Source organism: Macrobrachium rosenbergii, chromosome 54 (genome assembly GCF_040412425.1).
Source record: "Macrobrachium rosenbergii isolate ZJJX-2024 chromosome 54, ASM4041242v1, whole genome shotgun sequence".
In the NCBI taxonomy this organism is placed as follows: domain Eukaryota; kingdom Metazoa; phylum Arthropoda; class Malacostraca; order Decapoda; family Palaemonidae; genus Macrobrachium; species Macrobrachium rosenbergii.
The window spans coordinates 42,264,040-42,275,039 of NC_089794.1; the positions used below are offsets into that span (position 1 = coordinate 42,264,040).

Genomic DNA, 11,000 nt, shown 5'->3' on the forward strand with positions numbered 1-11,000 from the left:
GAGATCTATAAAACAGGTTTTGACTTAGAAAAAACCTATTTTTGGTAGTTGCTGTTGAGTCCTCAAGGAGTTACCATCCATGGTCTAATTGAGCTCCATGGGTGACCAAACTAATGTCAAAGAATTCTCTTATAGCTGGTCTTGTGGCCGGGGATTGTGTCGTAGTGATAAACACTAACACTTGGTGAAGTATATAATGGACTCAAAGATAAGGGGCACTTGCCCAATTCTTTATGGCGAGGCTGAATAGCCAGGTTCTTCCATCATCAAAACCTGCTTACAAGAGGAAGTGATTAATGCACATGCACAGTCTGCCGTAGTGTCAACAACAGACCCGTAGCTGGGACCAAGAAGCATTACTTTCTGTTGGTCAATGCAGGATGATCCCTTGCCTAAATTCCATGCCTTTTCATCAGGAAAGTGGGAGGGTTTTGAGGGCTCAACAGCAACTTCCAAAAATAGGTCTTTCCTATGTCAAAACCTGTTTTTTGATAGCGTAGTCGCTTCTTTCGTCCTCAAGTAACTTTACAAAGAAATTGACAAGTCACGAAAAGGCTTAAGCTCTCAATTTTTAATCCCAACACCCCAAAGAAAAAACATTTCTGGTCCGAGGCCAAGCCACAAATTTCGAGCCCCATTCTTTATTCCAAAAACTCCTCCTCCTCACGTTTTGGTACCAAAGAACAAGAAACTATACATGAACTTATGTTTTAGGATGTATTTCTATAGTGGCTTACCTAAGCATGCTGGGTTTGATTGCAGTAGTCACCCTATTCCCAGCGATAGTCAGCATACTCACCACCAATATGACCCCTGGTTTTCTGCTCTGGCACCTATGGGCTACAAATAACCATGCCACCTACTAATACAAAGTGTAGTCAAATTTGTTTGAGCTCCTGGCAATAATGTTTTTTAAAAATAATGTCTCTGATGACCACCCTGTACATTTGGAGGCTTCTTTGAAAGAGACATTTCTAAAGAAGGCCAATGACGTACTGTTCTTACTTTCCTAGTATCATGTAACTCAGGAAAGGAGTGTGGATTTGCTTTTTTAATGAGAGACACTACAATCATTCTCAGGCCTGGTAGGGAGAGTGGTTAGTTTGTGCAAGGGTGTAGGAGACTCGGACCCTCTGGGATGTTTGCCGTAACTTCTAGGTAAACCTTAAGTGCTGGTACCAGGCATAATTTCTTGCCTGCTAAATTGAGTTTCACTATCAGAATAGATTTCCTTCTTAAAGGATCATCATTCTTGGCCAGGAACGATGGGCCAGGAGACAATAGTGATTGATGGTCAGCTGTTTTTGTGATGTATCATCCATGCCTAAGACAGCCCAGTTCACTAATATGAGCTCCTGATGCTAATGCAATCAAGAAGATAGTCTTTTGTAGCATGTGAGTTGTGGTTGTATCGGGTCCGCTGAAAAGAGGGGTTGATAGAAGCCTAAGCACCTTGTTCAGGGACCAAGTAATTGGAAGCCTTTTGGGAGTGGGTTTTTGTAGAGCAAAAGACTGCAGAAGGGAACTGACTACTTCTATACTAGAGTCAATCCCGAATCCATAAAGCAAGGGTTCCATTAATGCTGCCCTGTATGCCATGATTGTTGTAACATTAAGGTGTTTGTCTTCAAAACGGTATGTAAGAAAATTTAAAAGTCTCCATAGAAATCTCAACTGGGCTCTCTCAGAGTGGATATAATCTAACCATATCTTCCATATGGACTTGTACTGCTGGATAGATGATGTCAGTAAATTTTTGCACAAGGTACCTAGCAATGTTGGGCAAGTAATTTTCACAGTAGATATTTAAAAAATCTGTATGTGAAGGTCTCAGCTCGGAAAGGAGGATGCATAGAGGACTTTCTCTCCTATTGTCTGAGATAGAAAAGTGGACGGTGGCAGAATTGATGTCTTCGCCCATTGGTGAAGTACAATAATAGGAACCAATGCCTATTTGGCCAATTTGGGGCTGTTAACCATTAAACGCCTATTGGACGTATCATACGTCGACTAAAATTGTCTGTTGGGTGCCGAGTGGACATACCGTATGTCGACTACAAAAAATTTCAACCTTCGGTCAAATTTGACTCAACCGAAATGGTCGAAAAACGCAATTGTAAGCTAAAACTCTTACATTCTAGTAATATTCAATCATGTACCTTCATTTTGCAACAAATTGGAAGTCTCTAGCACAATATTTCGATTTATGGTGAATTTTTTAAAAAAACTTTTTTCTTACGCACGGCGGTAACTCAGCGAAAATTTCATAAATTCTTTTGTCATTTTGTCGTAATTTTTGCACTGTTCTATATTAGCCGTTACATAAAGTTTTATATATGAAAATGTGCGCAATTTCATGTACAATACAGCAAAATACAACCCATGGTTGTAGCTTTTATCAGTTTGGAAATATTTTCATATAAACCATGATAACTGCCAAAATTTCAACCTTCGGTCAACTTTGACTCGACCGAAATGGTAAAAAAACGCAATTTTAAGCTAAAACTCTTACGATCTAGTAATATTCAATCATTTACCTTCATTTTGCAACCAATTGGAAGTCTCTAGCACAATATTTCTATTTATGGTGAATTTTTGAAAAAAACTTTTTCCTTACATCCGCGCCAGAAATTCTTTTGTCACGTTGTCGTAATGTTTGCACTGTTTTATATTAGTCGTTACATAAAGTTTTATATATGGAAATGTGTGCAATTTCATGTAGAATACAACAGAAAATAACTCATGGTTGTAGCTTTAACAGTTTTGAAATATTTTCATATAAATCACGATAACTGCCAAAATTTCAAGCTTGGTCAACTTTAACTCGACCGAAATGGTCAAAAACGCAATTATAAGCTAAAACTCTTACATTCTAGTAATATTAAATCATGTACCTTCATTTTGCAACAAACTGGAAGTCTCTAGCACAATATTTTGATTTATGGTGAATTTCTGAAAAAAAAAAAAAAATTTTTTCCTTACGCTCGCCACGGTAACTCGGCCAACATCTCAGAAATTCTTTCGTCATGTTGTAGTAATGTTTGCATCGTTTTACATTAATCGTTACATAAACTTTTATATATGAAAATGTGCGCAATTTCATGTAGAATACAACAGAAAATAGCTCATGGTTGTAGCTTTTATCAGTTTTGAAATATTTTCACATAAATCACGATAACTGCCAAAATTTCAACCTTCGGTCAACTTTAACTCGACCGAAATGGTCAAAAAACGCAATTGTAAGCTAAAACTCTTACATTCTAGTAATATTCAATCGTTTAACTTTATTTTGCAATAAATTGTAAGTCTCTAGCACAATATTTCGATTTATGGTGAATTTTTAAAAAAACATTTTCCTTACGCTCTGCTTGCTGGTAACTCGGCGAACATCTCAGAAATTCTTTCATCTCGTTGTCGTAATATTTGCACTGTTTTATATTAGTCGTTACATAAAGTTTTATATATGAAAATGTGCGCAATTTCATGTACAATACAACAAAAAATAATTCATGGTTGTATCTTTTATCAGTTTTGAAATATTTCCATATAAATCACGATAAATAGAAAAAATTCGACTTTCGGTCAACTTTAACTCGACCAAATGGTCGAAAACTGCAATTGTAAGCTAAAACACTTACAGTCTAGTAATATTCAATCAATTAGCTTCATTTTTCAACAAACGGGAAGTCTCTAGCACAATATTTCGATTTATGGTGAATTTTTGAAAAACATTTTTTACGCCCTCGAGTTACTAATTCATGCATCATTTTGTGATAATACTTTCTCTGTGTTGCTTTGATCGTTTTAAAATTTGTTATATACCAAAATCATCGCAATTTAGTGTACAATACAACTAAAAAAATTAACTCATTAGCTTTAACCATTTTGCTTACAGCACGATTTTTATACAATTATATATGAGTTTTTTTTTCGCTGTCATATATTCCAATATTTATATATGATAATGATATTTTTTCTCATTTCTGATGGTTGCATACTAAACTTTAGGCAATGACAAAAAAAATGAGCCAAAAATGAACTCTTAATCTTAAAAACTAAGCGTGCTGTCATTTTTTGAAAAAAACTTTTTTTCCGCTTCGGAGCTAACTCACCGAACGCCGCCGGCATACGGGAGACGTTTTTGTAAATAGGGCTTCGGCGTTAAAGGGTTAAGTAAGCTGTTCCTTTGAAGGTCAGAAATTTAATCAAAACCTCCAAATTCTGGGACAATGGAGGAAGAAGATATATCGTCCGCCATTTGTTACAGTCTTGTAGGAAGGGATCTCTTGCTGTTGCTTGACTGTCCAAGTTGGGAGGCACATACACTGGAAGTCTGCAGCTCTCGTATATGGTGAACAGATCCACTTCCGGTTGTGGAAGCATGCTGGCTATTGTTTGAAAAGAGTGGTTGTCCAACATCCACTCTGTTCAGGCTGTTGTCTGCCTTGGTAGAGAGTCTGCTACTGTGCTGAGAGACCCTGTAAGGTGAATTGTAGACAAGTACCACTTCCTTGCTTGCGCCATCTAAAGGATGGCTAGCATTATCATATTGAGAAGAGATGATCGTGATCCTGACCTCTTGATGCAAGACATTGCATTCATGTTGTCTACAACCAACAAAACATGTCTCTCTTCTGGAGGTTTGAGTTTTTTGAGAGACAAAAAGACAGCCATCAGCTCCAGGAAACTGATATGACAATTCCTCGGAGAAGCTGACTATCTCCCTGATTTTGATCATAGCGAGCCTTTTTGGGTTGGGTAAAGGGAAGTTTCAGGTTTTTTGTTTCCAGAATTCCCCTTTTCCTTGGAAGAGCGTACTCTGTACAATTCTGTTGGCGGGCTTGCTCGTTAAGTTTAGCCACAACAGATTTAGCCACCACAGGCTCCTCAAACAGGTCCTTACAGAAGGGGCTAGAATGTAATAATGAACTTACAGTGGGAAGTGACTTGTTGGAGCCCTCCAATGCTTCCATTCACACTTTTATGCACCACTCTAGAAAGTCACAGAGTGCTTCCCATATGGTTCTCATAAAACTTTGGCCACAACAGCAAAATTTTTCTGGAATCTTCTGGAAGCCTTTTGGTGGCAACTTCCAGCAAGGTGGCAGAGGTTATAATACTAAGGAGGTGGATCCTAGCATGACATTCTGCCAAGGCTGTCCCCTCTGAGATCCTTCTCATAGGGGTCCCAAACTGCTGCGTAGCTATATCTAAAAGGAGCTTTTTCCTTTTCAAAAGGGAGTTGTAGCATTGCCCATTCCTTGGTGGAATTTCCTGAAACTAGGATGACCGTGGCAAATAGTTTTAATTCTGCCACTGTCTCTCATTTTTCAGTCACTAGAAAATTCTGAAAATCTGCCTTCATATGATTAATAATTTTGAAAGTCAAGGGGCAGAGGACTGGGGCTACTTGGTGAGCAACTTGGGTCTTATTCAAAATGGAAGTAGAGATCCATTTTTTGCTGACCTGGTAAAGGGTGTCTTCTATAACAACTTTTAATGCTATAGGCACAGGTAAGAGAACCTTTCTGTTATTGGTTTCTCCATGTCTGGTGAAGGTGGTAACAGGTGCCATTCTGTATTAGGGGATGTCTCGCTAAGGATTACCAGTATCATCAGGGGTGGGTATTGGAGCCCCTATTATGTTTAGATCTGAAGTTTTGTATTCCGAACTGACCATTTTGTTGTTTCCTGTTGAAATTCTAACATTAGACCTTGTTTGGACAGCATATGTATCTACTCTCACTTTTTGGTTACAGGATGCAGTACTTTGACACTTTGGGATGTGCATGAATGACTTAATTTCCTTTTTGGAATCATGCATCATGTCCCTTATATACAGTAATACCTCGATCTTACATGATTCAAGTTGCACGAATTCACATACATACAAACTTTTCATTAGAACTTAACTAATTGTCATACACGATTTTTTCACAGACACGCGATATTTGCGAATCCGAGAGAGAGAGAGATAAGGGTTGTCCTTACTTAAGAGACTGAAATTATTTATCACTTATTACAGAGAGAGAGAGAGAGAGAGAGAGAGAGAGAGAGAGAGAGAGAGAGAGAGAGAGAGAGAGAGAGAGAGAGAGAGAGAGAGAGAGAGAGAGGAGTGTCCTTCCTTAAAATATCAAGTTGAATTATTTATGAATTATTATGGAGAGAGAGAGAGAGAGAGAGAGAGAGAGAGAGAGAGAGAGAGAGAGAGAGAGAGAGAGAGAGAGAGAGAGATTGTCCTTACTTAAAATATCAAGTTGAATTATTTATGAATTATTATTATGAGAGAGAGAGAGAGAGAGAGAGAGAGAGAGAGAGAGAGAGAGAGAGAGAGAGAGAGAGAGAGAGGAGTTATTCTTATGTTAGATATCAAACGATGGAAATTCATGATTTATGAAGGAAAAAGGAGAGAGAGAGAGAGAGAGAGAGAGAGAGAGAGAGATCCTTTGACACGTTGTGGGCAACGATTGACACGTTTGACAGCTTTGCCCTAGCCCCTCTCTTCAAAGGTTTCTCAAAAGATCAGGAAATTATATTTGTTTGTTTAAAATACATTATCACATAATTTACGATAGAAGTGTATAAATTTTCTAATTAGTTATATTATTATTACCATTCTTTGGGTATAGGCCCTCTTTCAAATATGTTTTGTTGATTATGATGGCAGCCTTGGTTGCATTAATCTTGTAGATTATTCGTTCAACTCTTCTAATTAGTCTTTTTTCTTCTTCAGCAACAGAATTAAGTAAAGTGCCAAAGTTCATTGCAGGGATTTTTATTTATAAAAATATCCAATGTCGATGGTTAATGGAAATTCCGAGGGCGGGGTCCAAAAAACGAGTGCAGGGGTAGTCAGTGCTTCTGGGATCATAGGTATCGCGACATGTTTCGGAAGGCCTTCTTCCTTCTTCAGGCGGGAGCTGGATGAAACAGTAGGACTCGGGTCTTGCTTTTTTATATCAGCGGTGGGTGGGGGCCGCTGGTCCCGCCTGGAGAGGGAAGGCCTTCCGAAACATGTCACGATACCTACGATCCCAGAAGCACTGATGACCCCAGCACTCGTTTTTTGGACCCCGCCCTAGGAATTTCCATTAACCATCAACATTTGGATATTTTTATAAATAAAAATCCCTGCAATGAACCTTGGCACTCTACTTAATTCTACTGCTGAAGAAAAAAAGACTAATTATAGAAGAGTTGAACAAATAATCTACAAGATTAATGTAACCAAGGGTGCCATCATATTCAAGAAATTTTTTTTTATTATTATTATTATTATCATTGAATATTATTGCTGCTTCAGCTACATTTATTTTGTAGAAGACTTTTTCTATTTTCCTTATTGCGGGGGATTGTCTCGAAGGGTGCCTCACTCATCAGGGGCATCTCCATTCTCAGGGTTGTCGTTTTCAAGTATTCGTTGGATTTGGTGGGTGTTCTGCATCACTCTTCTTAAATTCGTGGGTAGGAGCGATGCCTCTTGCGTCGCATTCATTGTTGGTTTTCTCTCGGCCAGGTTGCGAAGATCTGTCAGGATCGAGCTTCGCCGCAGAAATTTGGCTTGAAGTTCGCCGACTGCAACCAATCAGAATTCGCCATCCACGACCCCCCACTGAAGCCCGTGTATAAATTCAGGACCACCTATGCAATCTGCCAGTCCTCTACTAGCTCCCGCTGGAGAATGACAGAAGAGTCTGTCGAAACGTCGCAGCAACAATTGTATAGAACTAACTGTATAGAATATATAAAGAAGCAGAATCCAGATTTTGACTTTTTCCCCCATGAAATGACAAATATAGGCGAACTGTTAGCACGCACCTCCACTAAAGAGAAGTCCGCAATAAGGAAAATAGAAAAACGTCTTCTACAAAATAAATGCAGCTGAAGCAGCAATAATATTCAATAGAACCTGTTTAAAAGAGGGTCTGCTGCCAAATTATATTATTATTATTATTATTAATTAAAATTGATTATTTATTATTATTATTATTAATTATTGTTATTATTATTAATTATTATTATTACTATTATTATATACCCGGTCGCAAGACCAGCCATAGGAGAATTCTCTGAAATTAGTTTGGTCACCCATGGAGCTCTGGTAGACCATGAAGGGTAACTCCTTGAGGTCATAACAAGCAACTACACTATAAGAAATAACTTATAAAAGGGAATGGCAATTTCAAGATTTCTGTCCTTACTTCAATTAAGACAGTAACTAAGTTCTTATAAAAAATACACTCAACTTACCTGATATTTTTCAAAAACTAGTTCACAGAGACGTTCTCTCTTTCCCCGAGCATTCCACTAAAAGAAAAGGGGTTAAGTTATTATGTGCCAACAACACTTATCTAATTTAATTCAATTTTTCAAATATGTAGTCATGTTGCAGTTACTCTATTTGCAATGCCCTTCTACAAATAAGTCTATGAAAAAAATTCACAAAAACCCACAGAGTATGGTATGCCAGAAATAACCTGCAAATTCTGGAAGAACACATCTACATGTCATATATGCAAATGAATATAATTAATGAATTGAAATATTACATTTTTTTTCTTCTCAGTTCCAGATCAGCACAAAAGAATTTGCTATATTATAAATTAACCCCAAATTCCACACTACTGTAGAATGAACTGAAATAACAGTTATGCAACTTACCGTTGCTTCAGAGAAGAGCACAGGATGATACTGGGAATCACTTTTGATGCACTTTTCATAGGAATAATCAAGAACTTTTTCAAAGGTGTCCCAGTCTTCAATCATTCCTTCCTTCATATAATTTACAACTTCACACCCTGATGATATATTGACAATGATTAATCTAATCAAATCTACTCTAGTGAATACAACAGCAAGTACATTTCACTTCCAAAATCACACTTCATACAGGAAACTGTCCAAAATACTGTCTCTTCCTTATAGCAAATTTATCAAAGTATAAAAATGACATTTTTATGATAAAGTTTTATAATATATATATATTTATATATATATATATATATATATATATATATATATATATATATATATATATATATATATATATATATATATATATATATATATATATATATATATATATATATATATATATATATATATATATATATACACAAGCAATTACATTGCTATAGTTTCTATTAACCGGCAGCTAAAAATTTTGATATTTGCGGGTCGCGCTATTTTGTTTGGCTAGGTGACTAACCCTGCCCACTTTTGGGGTAAGAGAGGAACAACTAGCAAAAGTATTCAATTTCTTTGTGCCGTAATGTTCATGTGAGGGGAGGAAGGAGAGTTCAATCATGTAATTACTTGGTAAGTATATATATATATATATATATATATATATATATATATATATATATATATATATATATATATATATATATATATATATATATATATATATAGTACTACAAAACTTTAGTCCATATATCACTCAACTCAAAACATGTCAACATAACTAAACTACAAATAGGCTAATAACAACACAATTCTAAGTCTAAATTACCTTTATTAGTATTCACTAATATTTAGTAGGACAACCCTTATATATAATCATATTATTAAACTATCGTTTAATCACCTCCTTCAGTCGTTTTGGTACAGACAAGGCCAAATTAAATGAAGCATTTCCTTCCCGGTATGTTGTTCCAAGATTGAGCCATCAAGAGGGTATAAGTTTTTGCCGAGATGTCTGCCTCCAGCTTTGGAACAGACGACCCACATCTTTGTCTTGTAGATCCTCTTTACGATCTCCCATAAGTTTTCTATTGGGCTAAAATGTCAGGGCTATTACTCAGGCCAATCATTGATGAAAATGAACGTGGGGACAAACCCCTGAAGCCACTGAGTGACAGATTTAGCCGTGTGAGCCCTGGCGCCATCCTGCTGAAAACATGTGGCACCCATATCCTCGAATGCATCAGGCAAAATGTCACACATCAGCTCCAAATAATTATACTGGTTAACTTTTTCATTCTTTTTAAAGACATGAAGCTTGGCTACACCATGACCAGTAAAAGCTCCCCAAACCATGAGAGAATCAGGGTGTTTGACAGTCCCTTCGAGGTACCTAGGGTCAAGAGGGTCGCCTTCGGACCTGAGAAAAACATTACGACCTCTCTTACAAGTGACCGTAAAAGTCGATTCATCTGACCAAAGCAGGCTTAGCCATTGAGACTCATCCCAAACGCTGTACTTCAAGAGAGCAAATTTGACTCTTTTTTATCCCTCTGTAACTTAGTCAAAATTGGCTTCTTCTTTGGACAGTGGCTTGTGTATCCAAGTTCATTGATACGGCGATTGACGGTCCGAACTGAAACATCACCAAGCAGTTGTGGGAGCCATTGATTCCTTCAATTTCCTTGATGTCATGTGACAGTGGATTAACCTCTTGTTATGAAATTGACACTTTAAAATAGTCATACTTCACGCTACGATTAGAAGTCTTCTTAAATGGCCTCCCAGGGCGTTTTAGCGTAAACCATCAAGAGGTTACTTTTGCGACGTGTCGCCCTTTCCACCCTGGTGAAACTTGGCAACCCAGCGTCAATAACAGATCGCCAATGACACCACCTGAGCGGCGATTTCCTTCGTTTTAAGACCTGATTCCTTTAATGCACATATCTGTGCTATGATCTGTTCATTCAGATCCTTAAATTTCCCCATAGTAAGGTCACAGGGTCCCAGGATGTGACCTTCATGGTAGGCCAAAAAATTTCGACAAGGAGCGTGGAGCAAAAAATTCACGTTGGCACCTAGATCGCCAGCCAAAACCTTACTTGTCTGCTTTCTTTTAGCGAGCCATAAGCTCCTCCCCTTAGCTACTCTCAGTAAGCGGCCTAATGATTTGACAGAATTTTTTCTTGCACTTTTGGTTCCTTCAAATTTGGCCATATATTTAGCCACTCAACATTGGCCGGACTAAAGTTTTGTCGAGTACTGTAGATATATATATTATATATATATATATATATATATATATATATATATAT

The 11,000-nt window shown here is 37.3% G+C and overlaps 1 protein-coding gene across 3 annotated transcripts in view; it reads right to left on the reverse strand.

Moving 5' to 3' along the window:
• The window catches only part of Bap55 (Brahma associated protein 55kD), a 201,894-nt gene that overhangs the window by 27,117 nt on the left and 163,777 nt on the right, over positions 1 to 11,000 (reverse strand). For all 3 annotated transcript variants that reach the window (XM_067098092.1, XM_067098089.1, XM_067098091.1), the window contains 2 exons: positions 8,662 to 8,798; positions 8,251 to 8,307 (listed from right to left, as the gene is read on the reverse strand). In XM_067098092.1, the coding sequence (XP_066954193.1) occupies positions 8,251 to 8,307; positions 8,662 to 8,778 (174 nt within the window). In that variant the 5' untranslated portion in view covers positions 8,779 to 8,798. The remainder of the gene's footprint in view (positions 1 to 8,250; positions 8,308 to 8,661; positions 8,799 to 11,000) is intronic.